The sequence below is a fragment of the Limulus polyphemus genome, unplaced genomic scaffold (genome assembly GCF_000517525.1).
Source record: "Limulus polyphemus unplaced genomic scaffold, Limulus_polyphemus-2.1.2 Scaffold1719, whole genome shotgun sequence".
Taxonomy (NCBI): domain Eukaryota; kingdom Metazoa; phylum Arthropoda; class Merostomata; order Xiphosura; family Limulidae; genus Limulus; species Limulus polyphemus.
The window spans coordinates 157,379-179,150 of NW_013667329.1; the positions used below are offsets into that span (position 1 = coordinate 157,379).

The 21,772-nt window shown below is 32.2% G+C and overlaps 1 protein-coding gene across 3 annotated transcripts in view; it reads left to right on the forward strand.

Annotated features, from left to right (window-relative positions):
- Positions 1 to 9,436, forward strand: part of LOC106464687 (TBC1 domain family member 10A-like) — a 134,034-nt gene extending 124,598 nt beyond the window's left edge. For all 3 annotated transcript variants that reach the window (XM_013924843.2, XM_022392456.1, XM_022392455.1), the window contains exon 10: positions 4,361 to 9,436. In XM_013924843.2, the coding sequence (XP_013780297.1) occupies positions 4,361 to 4,510 (150 nt within the window). In that variant the 3' untranslated portion in view covers positions 4,511 to 9,436. The remainder of the gene's footprint in view (positions 1 to 4,360) is intronic.
- The last annotated feature ends 12,336 nt before the right edge of the window (positions 9,437 to 21,772 follow it).

Here is a 21,772-nt window from a genome sequence, read left to right on the forward strand (position 1 = left end):
AATTGGTGTCTTTAGGGAGCAAACCCCTATATTATGTATGAAGTGAAGGAGTAAAAAAAATCAATACATATAATATTAAATTTTGTTACATGCATTCGTAGAATAATTACTTTAACCCTTTGCCAACTATTGGATGAAATAGTTTAAAATATAACAAGAATATTCCTAAAAGTATGTAGTTTGAGAAAAATAGAATAATTTTGATTTTTTATACAATTTCTAATAAAAAACAATTTATTTAATGTAGTTATTTGTACTAGCACTCTGAATAGTTCGCCTACAAGGTGATTTTTATATGTAGTATAGAAATACTATTTTTTATCTTACAGTTTCACATTTCATTTCTATAATATCTAGAACCACCTAAATCAGTATCAAAAGTTTTTAAGGTAAATGTTTATATTTTACTTTCCATTTTCTCTGCTATATCACTAACTATCTATTATCATCAACATACAGTGCAATAAAATGTTTAAGATTAACAAATGGAAATATGTACATACCATTCAACTCTGTAGAAATCCACTAGAATAGTCATATTTTTCATGTATGCATAATTTCACATCTTTAACTTTTCATTTATAGTTTATTTCTTATTTTCCTTTCAAATTATTCATCTATTATCATTTATTTTATGCTCGTACTTCAACTGATGGCCGAAGGGCTTTATGAAGGTATTTCGGCGGACTCCACAGAAACGCGTTGCCAAAACAAGATGGAGCTTATACACATCATCTTGTTTATAACCTTTTCCAATCCAGATGACAGGTTAAACTTATAAAAAATTGTTAAACTGTTCAGATATGATTTTTAAAACAACAATAATACATAATTAACTAAAATGTAAATATAGTTTAACTGTCTCTCTAACTATAGCATATTTATGTAAGAAACCATCGTAAGTACTTCAATCAATTAAGCAGACTACAATACAAATGGCAGTTGCATGTACACTCTTTTTAACAACTATATACACTTGTGTTAACTAATTACTTGTGCATTGTAGATCTCAAGGTAAAGTATAGAAGGTGGGTGTGGCAACTGTCAAGGGTGGGAAAATTTCTTTCTTTTTCCCAGTGAATAAAGTTGTTGGACTTCGGACATCACGTATCAACTAGGTCAACATCATGTATGTACCATCTATATACTTCTAACTTGCCAGCTTATGTGGCTAAGAGTGTGATGGGCAGGCATTTAGGTTAATCATTGGAGCTTCGACTTTTACCACCAGTCATACTTATAGCACACAGTTCACTAACTCAATGAGTTTACAGTTAGAATAAAGAATGACTCAGAGAAGGAGAATACACAAAACATCAATCTTTAATATCACTTTCTTAAGAGGCAATTACAAAACTTATATTAGTTGTTGACTTAACTCTCTCAAATTTCCTTTGTGTAATCCCTGAAACCTCCTAAATGCATTTCAAATGTTTTTTCAGTAAAACTTTGTAGTTTATATGTTATTTTCTCTACCCTATCTCAAAACAGGATTGGTCAATTCGACCGACCTCGTAACCACCAAAAAAAATTGAAATAAACCTAAAGTACCCCTTTTTTTCTTTCTAGAATGACTTAAAATTGTAACATGAAACTACATTCATTTACCCTAAGTTCATAACAGGATACATCTATTTATAATTAAATCTTATTGTTGTATTGCCCTTGGAATCATGTCTAACTACTATCTGTGCCATTATAAGTTGTAAATCACTCAGGGAATGTGCAGCTCACATTACGCTATTGAATTACATTACCCACGAGCTGCTCCCATGCGTGCCTCATGAACTATTTTAATTATATTATTATTATTACTTATTTTACCTAATATCATCTTAAATAGCTTAAAAAGATCCATATTTTTAAATTTTAGTTACTTTTATAATAATAAATAAAGAATAAATATGGAAAACAAAAAATAAAGTACTTAACAAATTTTCTTTTTTTCTTGCTCTTGTGTTTACGACGAGAGCTAACCCTAATTTTATATACTATAGATAGTAATGTACTTAATGATTTTTATTTAATTAAATAATGCACCAAAGAGTATAGACTAATAACATGCAAAAAGTAGACATATTCACTTACCTCTCAAAATGTTCCTGGCTTTCTAACTATGCAACAGGAGCCATTACAAATTCATCCAAGCTAGTCATTAACTTTTCCACAGGAACGAATCTTGTACTGTGAGTGAAATTGATGATATTCTGTTCAGAATACAACATTATACAATACGTCATTAGATAGATGAAAACCTTGACTTTCTATTGGTTATAAGTAATGTATAATGAAATGTAAGAGAAAACTTTCAACAAATTCTTAAAGAGGGGATGTAACAGGTAGGTGTGGCTCTGTAACCAAACAAAATTGAAGACTATAAAAATTATGGTTTGTCTGAGCAATAACAATATTATAGAGAGTAATTTATGCTTAATTTCGTACTTTTTTCAAGGGGTAGTGGATAAAATAGGGAGGATGACATGCTGAGAAAAAATTTGTCATGTGGGTCACACTAGTGGAAATTCAGAATTTTTTAAATATTTTCTTGTAGAATTAAGAACTTAAAACTTATATAATATTAAAATATGGATTATTAGCTAAGATTTTATGCTATTCTAATTGGATAACATAAATAAAAAGTGGTTTAATAAAATGTTGAATGTAAGACACTAAAACTTTGTGTCATGCGCAATAAAGGGTACCCAAAGGATAGGGTTAATTAAATTTTGAATGTATGCAGTACATACGCAGAAAGGAATTTAAAAATGATGTTGAAAGCTATAGGATTAAGAAGATCAGGGACACAGAAGTCCATTTCAGCTATTCAGAGCATTTTGCAGGTGTGCAGTTGAATGGGATTCCTGTGATTTCAGCTTCTCCAGCCATCTTTCTCATGAAAACATTGTTTATTTTGTGGCATAGTTAAATTCTTTTGAATCTTTGTTAACTTCATATGTTTGTCTAATGTATTTCTAACAATACCAGCTTTGTTGCAACGGCCTTTGTGATTGAAGGATTCTCTTCATAAGCTTCACTTTTTAGGTGAGAACTTTGCTTGATATTGGCTCAGAGTCTGGTGTGAGAGCCTTTTAATTCTTTGTTATATGAAGTGTTCTACTTCCATGAAGAACATTAAAGGCTTCCTTCTTCACAACGTTATGTCCTTTGGTTGATGCATCATTTAATAATTCTGTTATACAACTATCCTTCTTCAGGATGGGTTGTGACATATTTCTTCAGCCATAAGCCTATCTGTGGCAGCATTGCACTGTCAAATTGTTAGGGATTCATCATAAACCTAATATATAGATGTTATAGCTTGCATATGAAGTGAAACAGAAATGCATTAACATATAAATATCATTCATATAAAGTGTTATTAACCTTCTGTACAGAAATATTTACAGTCACATATACAAAATCCATTTACTTGAATGAAAATGTATCATTCGTTCTAGAAGACTGAATTGAATACTTACTCTGAAAAGAAGCTATAGAGTTTAACTATGTTGTAAGGGCCATATGTTATTTATCATTGTTGCAATCATGATACAGAGAAGTCTTTATCTTTGATTTTAACTTGCACAAATATTTCTTTGAAACAATTCCATAGTTTCCATATAGTTTTGTGAGTTCACCTGCTCTTGTAGCATATGCTTTGGATACAAGAAATTAAATATTTGGATGTACATGTAAGTTGTCATCTAACATGGAAAGTTGATTTTAGTTCATTTATTAGTGTACATATGCAAACATAGTCAAAAAGGATACATTTGTGGCATAAGTATCATCAGGTTTTAGTATGATTAATGTCATTGATATTTTTCTGATCATGTTTTAATTTTTAAGTTTCTATAGTATGTTTTATATTATAATTACTTCTTTGGCAAAGTGTTGAAAGTTTGACAAAAAAACTAATTTTTAAATAGAATTTTGAATACATAATTTTTTTTCTAGTATTTTCAACATATCTGTATTAAGTTAATTCTGTCACGTTGGAAGATGGCTGTCGGGTTATATTAGGGGTCCATGAGGTCTTTGCTTTTATATATATTTAAAAGGCCTACAAAGCTCAAAAAGTGAGAACTACTGGCATGAAAAATACATCACTTTTGTGGATAATCTCAGTTTTCAAAGAAAGTTGTCATTTCATTTGTAAGTTCAGTTGAACAAAATCATTTAAGTTTTAAAAATTGAACCTATTTTTATTATTCATTGCAGTTATTAATTTTAACTGGATGTAATTTTGAAGCATTTAAAAAATGTTGAGAAAAAATCAAGGTAACTTTTTATGAAGTATTATTAACTAATTTATTTACTGTTACATTGGTAATGACACACTGTAACTATTCTTTTCTAGTGTCTTCACCTGCCACTAACAGAACATGAATTAGAAAAGGAGCACCAAAAGCAGGTGTCAAAGCGCAGAGCCTTGCGAGAGCTGAAGCTGATTCAGGAACACCAGCAGAGGAGTGGAACTGCAAAGAAAGGAGGAAAATCTAAATCTTGATCTGTGGCTTCAAAACCATATTGAGGGCTGTATTTATATTCACCAAGTGTGAAGTATAACAGTCCTTTCTCTTGTGCCTGAAAGTAGAGAATGTGTAAAAATAAGTATTTTATCATTGTGTGTGAGCATCACACTGCAAAGTATTGTGTATTTATGTATATAGCTCACATTGTTAGTATTTTTAATTATATAAGAGAATATTCTATTCCTTACTATATATGTAATGTGAGGTTTTGAAGAAAATGTAAATTGAATAATCTCATACATTCATAAATATTAAATCTTAAATTTTATAGCTTTCTTGAAGATGTGATGTCAGTTGAGAACATTATAAAGACATGATATCAGTTAAGAACATTATAATGTATTTTGTAAATTTATATAGCTCTGAGATTTGTTTAGGATTTTGTGACAAATTAGAACACGGGTGTAAGTTTTAAATTAATTTTTTATGAAATCTTGAGGTGCTTATCATGATATCTGTTTATTTTCAGTATTAAGATGAAGAGTGATTTTTAAAGAGAATGACAGAATGACTGAACTTTTATATCAGTTAATAAACAACAGTGTTAGTGTCACTGTTATAGCTGTTGAAAGTGACAAGGGCTTTCTGTAACAGATCAATATTGTTAAATATATCTGATGTGGAAAGACTCGTGTGGATCTTTTGAGGTCTCCAAAAAATAGTGTGAATTTATTTGAAATTGTTCATAATGTAAACATATTGCTTTAACACATGCAGTTTGTAGGTGTGGATAAAAGATGTGTAAGTGAGTATGGCATTAATAATGATTGTATGTGAAATCATAAATTATTATGCATCAGAGTTCAAACCAGGACATTAGTTGACAATACACAGTAGAGTATAGAAGTGTTGAGTAGTGATATGGTTTTTCAGAAGCCAGACATGACAGCTGTTGTGATATAGATGTATGTTATGGGGGCCAGGCATTTTATGTAGGTGTAGTAGATGTTCTAATGAGGATATACATGTAAGAGTAATGATGTGAATGACATAGGCCAGACAGAATTGCAGTAATAGCATGGACTGCAAAGGTAAACATGACAGAGGTTAGGGTACAGACAATAGTGTTGTTAAATACAAGGATTAAACAGAAATATGTTAGTAGTGATTTTGATGTTGGAGAAAAGAGAAGCATGAAAGTTTGATGATTATGTCAGAAGTCAAAGTATTTTACTATTGGTTGGAATTGTAAGATACAGACAGCATTGACACTGAAATCAAGAATTTATAGAAATATAATAGTGGTTTTAATGCTTAAGGAATAGGATAATTTGATTGGTGTCCACAATAAAGTTGAAGTACAGTAATTCTAGTTTTATTGTTAGCAGACTGATAACAGTGGTGTTGAAATCAGTGGTTTTAATGTTAGAGGACTGACTATAGTCAGAGGTTATGCTAATACGGAGTAATAATGGGTTCAATGTTTCAGGCAGGTACAAGTATTGTAATGTCTGTAGGTATGTCATGATAAGGGAGAAATTTGTTAATAATGCTGTATATATATTAACCCTTAAATGCATGAAGTAAGATGCTTACATTAATACATAACATGGGTCACAAGTGACCTGCCAAAGTAAAAATGGATTCAGACCACACTTATGTGTAAGTTTCTTTTATTAAATCTAACACAACACAAGCATGATGGTCACAATATGTAATTAGCAAAAGAATAATCAGAAATAGTGTACCATCAGCAAATATGCATTGCAATTCTTCAGGTATGATAACTATAAATTGATGTTACCACAAACAGTTGTTTTCATTGTATTTGAGTGTGCAGAGCAGATTGGCCTGGTACATTTCGCACATAATATGCTATGTTTCCTGTCTTTAGCATTTGGAAGTAGTAGCAGTATTCTTTATTGTGCCTTCATTGTGTTCTTCGTGATACTTTTCATTGCCACACCTTTTCAGAGCATCCAAAATGGGGTTCTGAAGTTTAATTATGTCCCTCCCCCCTTTGCTTGAGCCAAGGACATACCAATTCTCTTCCTAGTTCATTAAGAAATAATCTGTATCAATGTGACTTTTTTCATTCTATTTAGGGTTTTTGGAAAGAAATGTTAATAAAGCATTGATTCCTGTCAGATTGAGTACATTCATAAAATATGCAAAAAAACAAAACAACATCTTGTGTGTCGTTGGAAAGAGTAAGTGTGGTACAGTTGGTCAGCAGTATCCACTGCACCCTACCCTTTGTGCAGTTGTAAAAGAGACTTCTGTCTTCGTCTTCTCAGTATCAATACCATTATCATTATGCATAGTCAATATCAGTAAGACACGTTCTTTTTCTTTGGAAGAAATGAAGCAGTCATCATGTTACCATCTAACCAAAACATGTTCACAAGAACAGGTTTACTTTAATTTACTAGAAACTGCTTTGGCAAGTCCCTTTTTCTGTACATTTCCCATGTATGTGATTTTCTTCAGATAAATTTGTTCAACAAGTTGAAAATCACTGAATTAATTATGAGCTGTAATATTTACACCTGAATTAAATAATGGCAGAGCAAGCCTCTTCACTACATTGTTAGCTGGTTTCTTTTCAGGTGATGTACCATACTGTTGTCCAATATATGGCTCATTTATTGAAGATGTACTTTGTTTCAGAATCACAGAGCAGGAACATTATCATTCAATACTGTCAGGTTTGAAAGGGAGGTATTACCTTGACCTTTGAAAGAAACTAATTTTTTCATTGATTGTCACACATTCTGGCACATTGTAGGAATTTCTTCTGTTTAAAATAAAGGGTCTCCCTTAACTCCCTAATAGGAGTGAACTTATCTTTGGCTCTACAGTCAGCTCATGTGTCTCTTGAATCAAATTATATGTTAGCTAGGATACATTCAAATTGCTGTATTAACATTGTAGCTGAGAAAATCGATCTACCAAAAGGTCCTTGAAACCACAACACCTATACAGATTTATATTGTGTTTTATAAACACCAGCCAAGTAGAGAAGTCCTAATACAGCTTTCAGTTCTGGAAGAATTACTGGTTTCCATTTGTTTGGACTCATACTCTTTAGCATTTAGCACTGTTTTGCATTCACAGACAAGAGAACAAACTTGTTTTCTCACAATATTTACTTTTCTCTTTGGTAAGTACCTTCAAAGTCCATATTCTTCCTTATGGTGCATACAAAGATAGAGGTTCACCCACTTCTTCATGTTATTAATAATCATGAAACGATTCCTCTGAAGCACTCTGACTTGGGACAGTTCCACACCAGAAACAAATACTCCGTTCATCCCCGTCATCACTAATGCTGTCTGAGCAACTTTCTTCAGCTAACAGAGAGAAGGCCAACTCCTGGTAGGACAATTCCCATTGGACAGTATTACAAATGAGTAGTACAATTTATGTATATGTTGTTATATATAATAACATATATATTATATATATATTTCTTGATCTTAGTAATCCAGGTCAAAAGATCTGGATTTCTCAGATCTTTTATCATATGCATGATCTGGGTCGTTAGTGACCCATGTTCTTTCATTCACAATTACTCTACTGTAAACAGGTTTTTTTTTGTGTGTCTTGGCTAAGTTTATGTAATGCACTCACTAAGAAGGTTTAGTTAAAGAACTTAAAAAGTTTGGCCCCCAAAAAAATACCATTATCAATTTTAAACAAATAACGTGAGTACATGGTTCATTTGTGACCTACCTTGTACATTTAAGGGTTAAAGTGATATGTATACCATAGTAGTATTGAGGGAAAGAATAAAACTGTTGTAATAAATTGATCTTGTACATACTACTGAGAAGGAACAGTACTCTAAACAAAGGACCATTGTTTTGTAATGTAGGAAATTTACTTATTTATTTTTTTAAACACTTTGAAAATATTTTCTCTCTACAATTATTTCTTTCATGGACTGTCTTTCAAGAGGAGACTGTAATATTGAACAATAATATCTTACCTCTTTCTGAAAAGCTAGAGATTTAAACAAGTTAATATCCTGTTTAGTGTTAATTTCATTTAAGATATATCCTTTACCAGTAGTATTTACATCAATATATAGGGCTTTCTGAACTCATTTTGTTTGTGAGGCTTATTTTCAGTTTCTGTATCTTTTCATTCACTTTGTATTACTTTTTCATTAAAGCAACATATTATAGGCAGTTTTATCAACCAAAATAAGTACATATTTTGTAATACATTTCCAAGTTATATTACATTATAATTTTAAAATTGTTTATTAGAAATTGCAAACTTTTCACCAGAATATTAAGCAATGATGGGTTTTATACTTTCTATCAGGTGATGAGTGATTTCCATCAATTTCAGAGCTATAATTTTTATTCAGTGTGGATTTGTCTTTTACCCTGAAGGATAAGTAGGAAAGTACAGTCACTACTTTTTTATCTAGCGTATAGTTGTGATACATCAACTAGGAAGTTTTCAATTATATTTGAAGTATGAGGGGAGCAGACTACATTTGTATGAATAGGTGTTGAAGGTACTATAGGCACAGACATCATAATTTTAAAGTTAAATTAAGTTACACTTGCAGCTTATCACAAACTTTTTAATGTTTGCCAAAGTTATGAAAATAATTATTATGTTTTCATCATTTTTGTTAGTTTTCTGTAAAATAAAAACACTATGGAACCTGTACTTGAATTATACAAAGAGAATAATACTAATACAAATAACAAATGCATACAGTTACTTATAATGTGGAATGAAATAAATGCTTATTTTAGTTGTTTTCATTACACCTTTGATTGTGTTACTGTTTACAGAGGTGTCAGTTGTATTTATGGATGTAGCATATTTTAGTTATATTTATGATTAACAATAATTTTTAAATTAAAAAGGTGCTATGTTAATGAATACTAATTATTGCTGCACTTTTATAATTATATGTATATTGCTGTGAAATAAAGTGTTGAACTAAAATGATAAAACACTTTGAAAATGCTCATTTTTTCTAACCTCAGAAAATATTAATAACTTGACTAGATATTGTACTACTTTACTTAAGTAAAGACTGAACACAGAATATTTATTAGTGTTATCAACAGTATCCTCAACATAGTTATAATTTAACAAAGGTTTTATTATTTTTACTATATGAACCCATTACAAACACAATCAATCTCATCATTCATTTTTTGTTTTCCGTTAAATACAAAAAAAACTTTTGGTAACAAGTTCAATTAAATTAATAGTAGTCCATTAACATATTCATCAGAAATTAAGTTGGCATTTTATTAACTTACTGTACCTAAGGGTATATTTGTACACAAGGGCTAAACATCAAAACTAGCACAAAGAATGGTTTCATTAATTTTGTAAAGAATATAAACTGTATATATAAATATATATATATTAATGATACATTACTTATTTTTTAACAGAAAACCTGGTTCACACATTTCTTGAATTATCTAAACACCATTCATCTAAATCAATTTTTTTTAAAGTTTTTACATTCAGTTATATCACTCAAGTCTTTGAGAAGTTTCATACTCTTCATGATATTTCCCTAATCCAAACCTAAGTTTATTGTTAGAAATTTGAAATGTATATATGCTTGTACATGACTAAAACATGGATATCATCCGATTGCTGGATCATATCATTAAGTCTCCATAGCAGTTAGTCCTAAAATGTTTTATTTTCCTTTCCTATTCTTTATCATTGATTGCTGATGTCGAAACACATCAACAGGTGTCCATGAGCAATATAACATTATGTTTATCAGAGACAATTTAACCTGTGACAAAAATGTTTGCACTCACTCATTTATAAAACACATATTGAACAAGGCAAAGCATAGAATAAATTAAAAACCATTAAACCTTTCAAATATGAATTTCAAAAAACAAATAATACGTAATTAACAAAAATATAAAATTAAAACCTACATGCAGTTTAACTGTCTATCAAACTAATATGTATAAGGCAAGAAAAACAGTCAAGTCCTAAGAATAACAATCTCCAAGAATGCACTTAGCAACTGTACACCTTCAAGAGTCAACTTTTACATCATGTGAGATTGTAGAAAACATAGGGGAGATATATTTTGAAATCTACTCTTTATATTGGTGATAAGCATGTAATTCAAAACTAATCTGTTCTTAAGCAACAGCTCTTTCTAATTTTGTGTGGGTGTGGCTCCTACTGGTGGGGGAGAAATTTGAAACGTCATTCTTGGAACAGAATTCTTGAAATTCAACCTAGTTAGTGGTAAACATGCAGTGTATATGTGTGTACTTTGACCATCTGGGCAAAACCTGTACTAAAGCACAACACAGATGAAATAAAAGAAAGAAAAGCTAAGATATTTTTAACCACAAGCATGTCATGTGACAAGAAAACTGTAGATTTGATTAATGTTTTAAAGGTTTCTTTTGAAATAAAGGAATAAAAACTTAAATAATATAAAACTTTGAATTATAATGTAATTGATAATGTTAAGTTCATTAAACTACATTGATAGGAAAGTGCTTTAATTAAATTTTGAATGTAACTCAGAAACACTTTGTAACATGTGCAGAAAGGAATATAAAGAGTGTGCCAATAGTCATAGAGTTAAAACTCTTCTGAGTGACTGTTGAGAGTACGGAAGATCCAATGGCACCTTAAGTTCTCTCCCAAACATCAATGATGTTGCTGGTAGCTTCATGTATTACTGTACAATAACTCCTCAGTAATAGTGGAAGACCTTGCTTCCACATTTTCTAATGTTCATCTACACACATGGCTAATTGATTTAAGTGTACAGTTGTACCTCTCCACCATACTGTCAAAAGATGGGTGAAGAGCTTTGTCCCGGTTTTTTCATCCCAAAGATCTGACACATTTCTAATTCAAAGTACCATCCCTTATCTGAATAGAGTTCCATAGACACATCAAATCTTGAAACAGATTTGTTGATGAATTTTTTGCAAGAGTTTTTTGGTTATGAATAGTATATGCTTCAGGCCATTTGGTGAAATAGTCCAACATCCAGCACATCAACAGCAAATCTCTCCAGTGGTGCTCCAACACAATACTACTGTAGCTGTCTTTGCTATAGCTTTCATGGACCTTTTTGCTTACAACAGAATTCAAGTTTTACATCAATTCTGCCTTCTCTTATGTACTTTAGTATCTTCTTAACACCTCATTGTCCAGCTTTTGTAAGGTTGTGGAGATGACAAAGTGCTTCAGAATGTAGAGCTGTAATCATTGTTTCTGTTCATTGGTATCTTTCCATGTCTGACATAATAAGACCTCTTGTAAACATAAAGAATCCTACTTTGCCCAACACATATCTGTTTTTGGGGTGTAAACAGTACTTGTTTGCTATGAGGATTTTTCTGCACTATTCTTGAGCCACAGAGTAATTGTTCTCAGCCCTTTTTTTTTTGCCTGAGCAGTTTCCATTTGAGTATTGGGCCATATCAGTTCTTCATCATCACTTGTGGTTGCCAAATAGTGGATTACACTTTTCTGTAATTTAGGTTGGTTGTTTTTTTCTGTCTTGTGCTTCTTTGTTATCATGATCTTCAGGATAGTGCATCAGCATTTCCATAGTTCTGTCCAGGTAATGAACAATGTTAAAGATGCAGGGGTGGAATTCTAAAAAAAAAGTAGAGGTTCTCAGCTGTGTGAAGTGGACCTGTTTTTGAAAAAAGAGAAAAATAAATATGTAAACATAAAAAAATGACAATTTGAGTATCAATGAATAAATGCTTTCTGATGGAACAATGGAATGCATGTGCATCCAAAAAAGCAGCTCCAATAATTCCTGGTACTAGTACTGCCTTAAAAATATGTTCCAGTAATCAGTACCTGTGAGTACTGGCAGAATTTCACTCCTGTAAAGATGTACTCCTGGAGTTTCTGGAGCCATCTTGCTATTTGGCCATCTGGATTAAGAAAATTCACCAGCCACTTTAGTGTTGCATGTGATATAGACAATGATGGAAGTGACTCAAAGCTTGAACTAAACTTAGTAGCTCTTTTTTTTTTTTAGCTGTACAATACCCCCTTTCTGTGGCATTCATTGCCTTACTAAAGTAAGCAATCAAATGTCCTTTTCCATGTTGTACTTGTGATAAAACTGCATCCACTGCAGCATCACTGTCAGTTGTATATTAAACTAAATGGATCTTCCACAGTTGGAAATTTCAGTACAGGAGTATTGGTCAATTCCTTTTTCAGTTTATTGAATGCTTGTTCACAATCAGATGTCCAAGAAATCTTATTTGGCTTTTCAAGTTCTTTTTGTGTAGAAGACAAGCTATGTCATAGAAAGATTTCACAAAATGATGATAGTAAGAGTACTGTCCTAGAAATCCTCTTACCTCATGCAGTTTCTTTGGTGTTGGCCATTTCAGACAATCGTTTTTGATGGATGTGTAGACACTCCTTCTTGGCTATGTGTCCCAGGAAACTCACCTTTGATGGGATAATTCACACTTCATGGAATTAAGCTTAAGGATGTCTTTCCTCAACTGATCCAGAACCTTCCTCAGTCCTTCATAAGCAATTATACCATCCAAGTAACAGCTAGAGTGGTTCAGACTGAAAATACTTCATTAATTGACTTGCATTTGATAATATCAACTTTTAAAATCCAATGTTTGAAAACAATTTTGATCCAGATAGAGCAACCACAGTAGAGTCCATCATTTGCAATGGATAGACATCATACTTTGTAACTTCATCCACCTTTTGATAGTTCATAAAAAACCTTGTGGATTGATCCATTTTCTTCACAAGTACAATAGATGATGCCCATGGACTAGTACTCAGCTCTATCACTCTTTGTTCCTTCATAGTTTTTATCTTTTTGAAAGCCTCAGCCAGTTTTGCAAGAGGAAATTATCTGCCTAAATATTGAGGCTATATCTCCAGTTTCAGTCTTGTGAGATATTTAGTTGTTCAGCCTAATTCATGGGGTCCAGTGGAAGTGAGATGGTAAGTTATACTTATGTAAGGATTTGACATCAGACTTGCTACATTTTTCCTAAAACATGACCGTTGCTGATGTTCTTTGATGTGGAAGCACTATCTGCAATGTCCTATCAAGATTTGAATCAAACTTTATGGCTGTAATGATGTCATCTTTATTTTTTCAGATCCATGACAATTCTACCAACCATTAGTTCATCAGAACATACTAGTGTTTGATTTCATTACAGCCCAATCTCTAGGTGTGATTCTACTTTTGATAAGTCCTTGTTAGTGTAGTACACTGGGATTTCATGGTCATTGACTGTGAAGCTCTTTGAATCTAGCCTAACTTGGTAGCCATGTCTCTGCATGAAGTCAGTTCCCAATATGCACTCTTCCCCAATGTCATTTACCCACACATCATGAGGCTTAGATAATTTCCTGCAATAAGGGTAACTTCTTTCTGATACTTTATGTCCACTTGCTGTTCATATCTCTCCTCCTCCTTTTTTCATCCCTTGAAGTAATTTCCCTACTTTCATTACCAAATTAGTTACAATCATAGTTGTAGAATCAGTGTTGATCAATATACTGCAAGGCTTTCCATCAAGATACCCATGAACTTGTGAATTGATTTCTGTAAACATTGAACTTCTTATCTCTTTTGGGGCAAATTTGGTATTCTCAGCTGAAACTTTCCTGCTTCCCAATGTGAGATTAGCTCTCTATTGTTCCTTCAACCTGGTTTAGCTTGAAGACTCATCCTTGACTCCTTGGTGTCTTAACATCTGTTGATTCCTTACAGTCTCAGCTGTAATAGACAGATTTCCAACATCTATAACATTTCTCTCTTTCAGGTATATCCTTTAGGGGGAGTTCTTATTCCCAACAAGGTTTTTTTTATTGCAGTTCCTAGCAATATTTTGTTTCAAGATATACTTGAAACACTAATTATCTTGTTGATTTCTTTCATTCAGTGTAACTAGTTGTCTAACTAATCCTTTTAGTTCTTTGCTATTCTCACACTTTGATTTCCATTCTTATGTCCATCAACTTTATTTATGTTGTTGTACATATTCCTATCAGAAATTTACTTATACCAATGTAAATGTAACAAATTGCTGTTTATTACTGGTAATCAGTAATGCATAGATTTAGAAAGAGGTTTTTTTTTTACTAACTACATATTACTTTCTTTTTTCCATCTCTCTAGGCTTATTCTTCTCTCTCACATCTCCCAGTTTCCCCTTTTTCTTTCACAGAACTCCTGTCTTTTTATATTCCTTTGCAAAACCAGCCCTTTTCTTTTTGACCTTGCATGTGTTTCAGGTATATTGTATTATAACATTTCATAACCATAGGGGGTCTCCATACATAGTGAAACTAGAGTGGGGGCCATAACCCACTCACTCCAATCTATTTCTAATGACTTAGAGCACTTTAATCTTTTAATTCCTTAGAGACTGACCAAAGGCCAGCTGTTTTCTCACCTCATAAGCTTCAATTCATGTTCCTTGCATGTAACTTCATAAGTTTCTTGTAAACTGTTATCAATGGAAGTTGATGTTTCAGTACTATGTATCTTATGATCCTGTAAGTTCAAGGTGCTGTTTAAATGCAAGTTTAATGGATTCTAGTTCCATTTCCAACTTCAGAGCTTCTATAAAGAATATACACCTACTTTGCTTTAGCCTAATTCTCATATCCTTTTTTATTATGACATTATAAATTTGTCACAAGCTAACAAATCCATCATTACATGAGGAGTGTTCAGGTAAGATAATTGGATAAGCCTTTCCAAATCTACTGAAAGTTTGGCTAAGTCTTTTTTGTCTTCTGTATCCTGTTCTGTAACTTTGCTCTAGATACTTCTTCCTAGTGTAACACTTCAAACCTATGAGACAAGATGGCTACCAATGCTTGGTAGTTGTTGTGGCTCTCAGCTTGGAGGTTATACATTGTTTTCAAAACTGGTCCTGGGCAACAAGATGAACAACTTGTTGTTCACTATTCCACTTGTCCACTCTGCAATTGATCTCAAACTGAGCCTTGTATTCTTGTATACCTTCTATGATACCTTCCCATTATAGTCCATTGGTTTCTGAATTGGGTAGCTAAATTCTGTAATTGGATTTGCTACTATTATGACTGGAGTATTAATGGAATGTCCTTCAATAACAGTGGAAATAGGTATACAGCAAATAAGTTCTCCTATTTTATATTTTGTAACAGATGGCATTCAAGGCTGAAACTCATGAGTCAATGCAGAAATAGGTGTAGCTGGTTTAATCTTCACATTTAATAATTCATTTTACAGATGTTTTATTTTGACATTGATGTTCTTTTACACCACAGTGATGTTTTTCTCTACCTAGTTGATGTTCTTTTACAAACCTTCATACTTGTTGTAATCCTTCTGTAAGTCCCTTATAGTTTCATAATTCTTGTCTTCAAACACATTTATTTTTAATTATAATTCTTCTTTGAGTAGTATGTTCCTTTCTTTTAACTCCACATTTAAATTCCTGTCACATTCTTTCTGGGCTTCTTTTAATTTTCTTTCTCTTTCTTCTTGGTCCTCTTATAATATTTTGTGAATTTCTTTCTGATCATATCTTAACAATTTCATCACCTAAAGTAATTATTCACTTTCACTCTTTGACCTCATGGTCATCATGTTCAGCAGTTGAAGTCTAGTCAAAGTTCTTTTTTATTCTCACTATAATAAAAAATCACTTCTAACACCATTGCTGTAATGTTATTTTGTTGGTGGGTTCTTTTAAATTATCTGGTGAAAATAATTCAAAGTCCAGTCCATATAAAAATTAATTTATTTATTTCTTCAACATTTCTTTACAAGCTTGTACACCTTCTAAGTTGTGGGCCTAGTTATTTTAGAAATTTCAATTGTACAACTTCATCCTGACCAATCAAATAACTGAAAATAAAACATTGACAAAAACACTCTGTAAATGATTAACTCAATCTGTGCTTAAGAGATTCACTCTTCAAGCTTACTTAGCTTATTGACTGGCTCACCTGAATTTATATCAAAGCCTTGTTCTAAATATTTTGAAGAGTCTGTAGGTTTTTTGTGACATTGATTTAGAATGTTCTGACTTATTTGATCTTAATGTCATGCACCATCTAGTTAACAAACAAATTACATTAAAAATATAGCTCATAAAATTATGTATTTAGGACTAAACTACATCTTCTAAGCTTGCCAAAACTTGAGATATTATTGGGATTATGGCTGAAAATATCATTTACAGTGAGGGTACCCAGCTGAAGAAACAATGTGCATTAATCTTTATAAGTACAAATGTAGTTAGCTATACTGATTGCTAGATTGATTTTTAGTTATGCTCTGAGTATATAGCTTGCTCTAATCTGAACTTAATATTAATTACAGGTGACATGATAGTGTGAGTAATACAACTCATGCGATTAGCAACAGTTGTTCAAATATGTTTACTAATTTTACTGTTAAGAGCAATGTGACAAGCAACAGAATTGTTATGTATAAAAAACTTGGAAGAAGTATCTGAACTAGGACAGTGACTTTAGTTATCAAATCAGACAAATGGTTTTTAGTAAGAACATTTCTATCTTGATGATGTAGAAGTAGCTCATGAATAGTGTATAACCTAAGAAAATTTATATTTTTGTACTTATTACAAATGTATCTTACCACTTGAGCTACATCAGGTAGATAGGATAAGCTGTTTGAAAGCCAGGTTCTTATTTCAGGAGTACATCCAGATCATTGATGAATCAGTGTGCTATCAACCTTATGTCAGCATAGAAGAAATGCTGTCATATAATTATATAATGTGATTCTGTTTCTAAGGAGATAAAAAAATACTGACAGCAGCCATGCAGCCCACCTCAGGTTGTAAGGCTCCTGTGGACCCTGAAATTAATATGGTACCAGGAATACATCTTCACAAGGATAGCATCCATACCCAGAAGGATACTACCAAAATCATCAATGACATTTCCAATAAATTAGACAATGACTAAAAGTGAAATGTGAATACATAAGAGTCCACAGTATGTGAAATATGACATCTTTGTGGGTGTGCTGTAGACATGATTAAAATTACATTTCTAGTAACTTTCAAGAAATTCAAAGAGTAGGCGAATTTCCATCTTATTGACCCTTGTTCTTTTATTACTGTTGGGTGGTCAATATTAATATGCTGCTTAACAATTGAGGAATAATTGGAGCTTTTTACTTTCTAGCTATGATGATACACAGCTGCTATTATTGAATCAAATTAATGTCACCTATTAGTTCATTTTTAAGCAAAACAAGTGTCAGGTGACCTCTAAGGTAATCTGATATGCAAGTGTCTGCTATTTGATGTCCACAGATGTTCATTTGGTATTGTTTACATGTTATAATGAGATACTAGGGTAATGTGGTCCACTCTTCCATTAGAGTTGTTTCCAGTTCGTCAACACTGGTTGGAGGTGAATCACAAACTTTCAATGGTCTTCCAAGAGCATCCCATAGATGTACAGTCATATTAAAATCTGGTAATCTTGCTGGCCAACCATTCACTTGTTGCCCTCTTATTACAGGAAGTTGCTATCCAGTTGAGCATGTTAGTGTATATGTGTTATCGTCCACCAGAGGCAAGTTCTGACCAACTGCATCTGTGTATGGCAATACTAATGGTGTAAGACAACTCCCATATGTTATATGGCATAAATAGTGCCATGTTCAAAGTACATAAAGGTCTGTATGTTTATTAATACTGATTAATTTTGAGGCCACTATACCACCATTGCCATATGTGTGCTTTCTCCCATGAAATTAGCCATTAGCTTTTGTCATATATGTACATACCTTGAATTTCACTGTAGTGTGAAACATGATTCGCTTGTAAATAGAACATTCTTTCATGTGTTATTTGACCAGTCTATATACAGTTGACAACATTGAAGACAGGATTTATTATTGTGACATAACAGTACTTGTGTTTTAATCTTAACCAAAATGTAAAAAGTATGACTATCCCCTTAGCTGTTTTGAGCAGTGTAGTTCAACATCTGAGATCTACATCACTCTCCAGTTATCTTCAGCCTTGCATTATCTTTTTTTTTCTTAATTGGTCTGCAGTTGTTACCCTGATAAGAGACACTAAATCAGAGAAATATCAAAACATTAGCCTACAAGCAAACAATTATTTCATCAATCTTAATGTCTGCAGCAATTCATCAGTGAAGGATTAAAAGGCCCATTATTACAAAGAGTGATGTCATCACACATTTTTTTATCCTATGTTTCATTTTCCCATTTCTCAAAATCTGACAAGTTACATCGAAACTGACATTCAGTCAACAGTAGGAGAATTGACTCATTTTCCTAGCAACATGGTTCTGTGCTTTCCAGTTTAAGTAACAGTGAATCAGTTTTGTTTGCTTTTACTAAGTGAACTTCACCACAGTATTCGTGTAAGATATTATGTTTGAAGAAAAATGGAAAGTCAGTCTGTCTGAATTTCAGTTTCTACTGCACTAGTTGATGTTGCCAGATATCTGACAGATGCACAAGGCCAACAGGTAAGCACAACTGAAATTGCTATAACTGTTGGTCCAAAGAAGTTAGCCAAATAAAATAATAGAACTGACTGCACAGCAAAAAAAACAAAAAACACTTTCTTCACACAGTAAAAACATCTTTATTGACAAAAAATGTTGAAAACAAAGTTGTCTTTCAATAATTGAACATCTGGCTTCTAGCCCTGTATTAACAATATTCAAGAAAAATCTGGTGGAACTCTGACTTATTGAAGTTTCAATCAGTAATGGATAATGAATATTGCAGAGCTACTACCTACATAGAGAAAAGCAAGGTGTATCTGATTGAAGAAAATGTCTCCATGTAATCATGTATATCTATTACAGAAGAAAGTCTAGTCTAAAATGTACCTAACTTAAGTTCAGAACTTTTTATGTAGCACAAAATCTCCCAGAGTTTTTGAGGTGAAGGTCATATTCTAACCAGTGATTATTCAGTTTGATAACACCAATAATTTTCATATATTGCCATGTAGTAAATCCAGTGCAAACTGCTTCAACAAAGTTTCAGAGGATGTATGTTATTTTCACAAATACAAATACTACCACATACTGATTTATAGCAATGAATAAAGTAAGTAAACCATTATTATGGTTCAAGCTGAAAATTCTTAAATTTCAATGTTAACTTACAAGTTCATATATAATGTCCAAAAAAGAACTTTGAAAAAATGTTCCTGAATAAAGATACTTTCAATTTCATACTCATAAAAGAATATAAGGTGTGATATTTGATGTCACAGTTGGACCATTTCACTAGCATAGAATGATGTATCCTATAATAAAACTGACATTCTAGCTCAATGCTGTATCATGACAAAAAATTTAATGACCTTTATTAATAAAAGTATAACATGTCACTTTCATAGGAAGGTGAATATGGTCTTTTGATCACCCTGACCAACCTGTTATTAAAAGAATCAGTTTATTAAATACCACATACAATTATTTTGGAAATGAATATCCAAACCTACAATTCTCATTGGACTTGACTGGAATGTTAGGGTTACCTCATAAACCTAAAAATGAGAAAATATTCCAGTACAAAGTTCATTCATAGGCATTGTTTGTATATTATTGTATGGTCAAACATCCATTAATGGTTATATGGCAGCCTCCTTTTTTACAAGTCACTCAAGGAAACACTAATGTTTATAATTATCTTATATACTCTTAACAGAAAAGTAATGGTTTTTAAATATTTTTTTGGTCTATAGCCTATATACACTCCTTTTAACATAATGAGTGAGTAAACATGTCTGTAATTTAAATGCTGCCACATTTGGAGATGTCATTCAAGATAAGCTACTCAATGATTTATTCAACCTTTTACCTACTGTTCAATTATTAAGAAATAAAGAGTAGCATCATTCAGAAGTTATTACCATGTTTGATTTTAAAACAGAGCTATGATTTATTAAGAAAAATGACACTAAAATGCACAATAACCTTAAGCAACCACAAAGTTTACAACTACACTAATTGGGTGAGGATTACCTTTATTACCAGGAAAATGCTATTAGAAAGGAATGATGAAGGGACTAGAATACAGCCTACTGCATAATGAAACAATCATTTAAATTGTAGCTAATCTTTTCAGCATAAGTCCAAAGCTATTTGTTCCTCAAGATATTGACTATTTATTCAATTCCAGTCCATTATCTCTGCAGAGATTGTCCACAAAATAATTGACTGTATTTATTTCATTTTTGCCCTATGCTGTTGAATCCACAACAGAATTTCCTTAGGTAATGACCAGCAAGTACAAGTTTTTTCTCTCAGCTTAGTTGAAAGCATTTTCGTGTCTCTGTATATTTATTTTCACTTTTATCTTTCCAGTTGATGTTAAATACTCTGAGAGTCTGCTAGGTACTTGAGTTAAGCTTTATTATTGTGTGATAGACAATGTCCATGACTCTAATCCATACAGAAGTATGCTCTCTACTGTTGCCTGAGACAGTCTGATCTTGGATTTTCTAAGGAAGTTGAATCTGCAAATCCTGTTTATCTTATTACATGTTGTCTACACATGTTCTATCCTATTTTTAAGATCTAGTTTTATATCTGCTATTCACACTCTAAGATATTTAAAATTTTTCACACTTTTTTATTGCACCTGTAAACATGTGCAACCATCAGATCTTCCTGGAAGTCCAACTCTCTTACTTGTTTACGTATACCTTAATAGTTCTCCAGGTTGTTCTATGGTATAGGAGATTAGAAAAGTATCATGTGCAAAACTGAGATCTGTGCATTAGTTAGAAAAGCTTTTCTACTTGTTCTCTTTACAAATGTCAGGCCTAGTTTTTTTCTCTTTGCCTGGAGTGGATTTTCTGAGAGTAAAATATAATGCCATTATGAAAAGGAATTGGAGCAAGAGTATCACTCAGGATAACTCCAGTCTTACATTGAATCAACTCTGCAATGACATATTATAGTTGACCAGTTGGGTGATGTTTTGCTTTCTATATTATGGAAACATCTTATGCATGAGAATATAAAAAAGATGTTGAAATGTAGTTTTGTTAATGATCATTAGGCATTCTGGAAGTTAACATAGAGCTTATGGATTGTAATACAACTCTAAACAAAAATCAGAACTTTCAGATTAAGTGTATTCTGTGCTGACATCATCTTCACACTTTGTAGCTAGAAGGCTGAAAATTAAGTGCAGTTGCCTAATAACATGTCTTCTGTTACAATATCTCAATCCAGAAATGAAGAGTGTAAGACTTGTATTC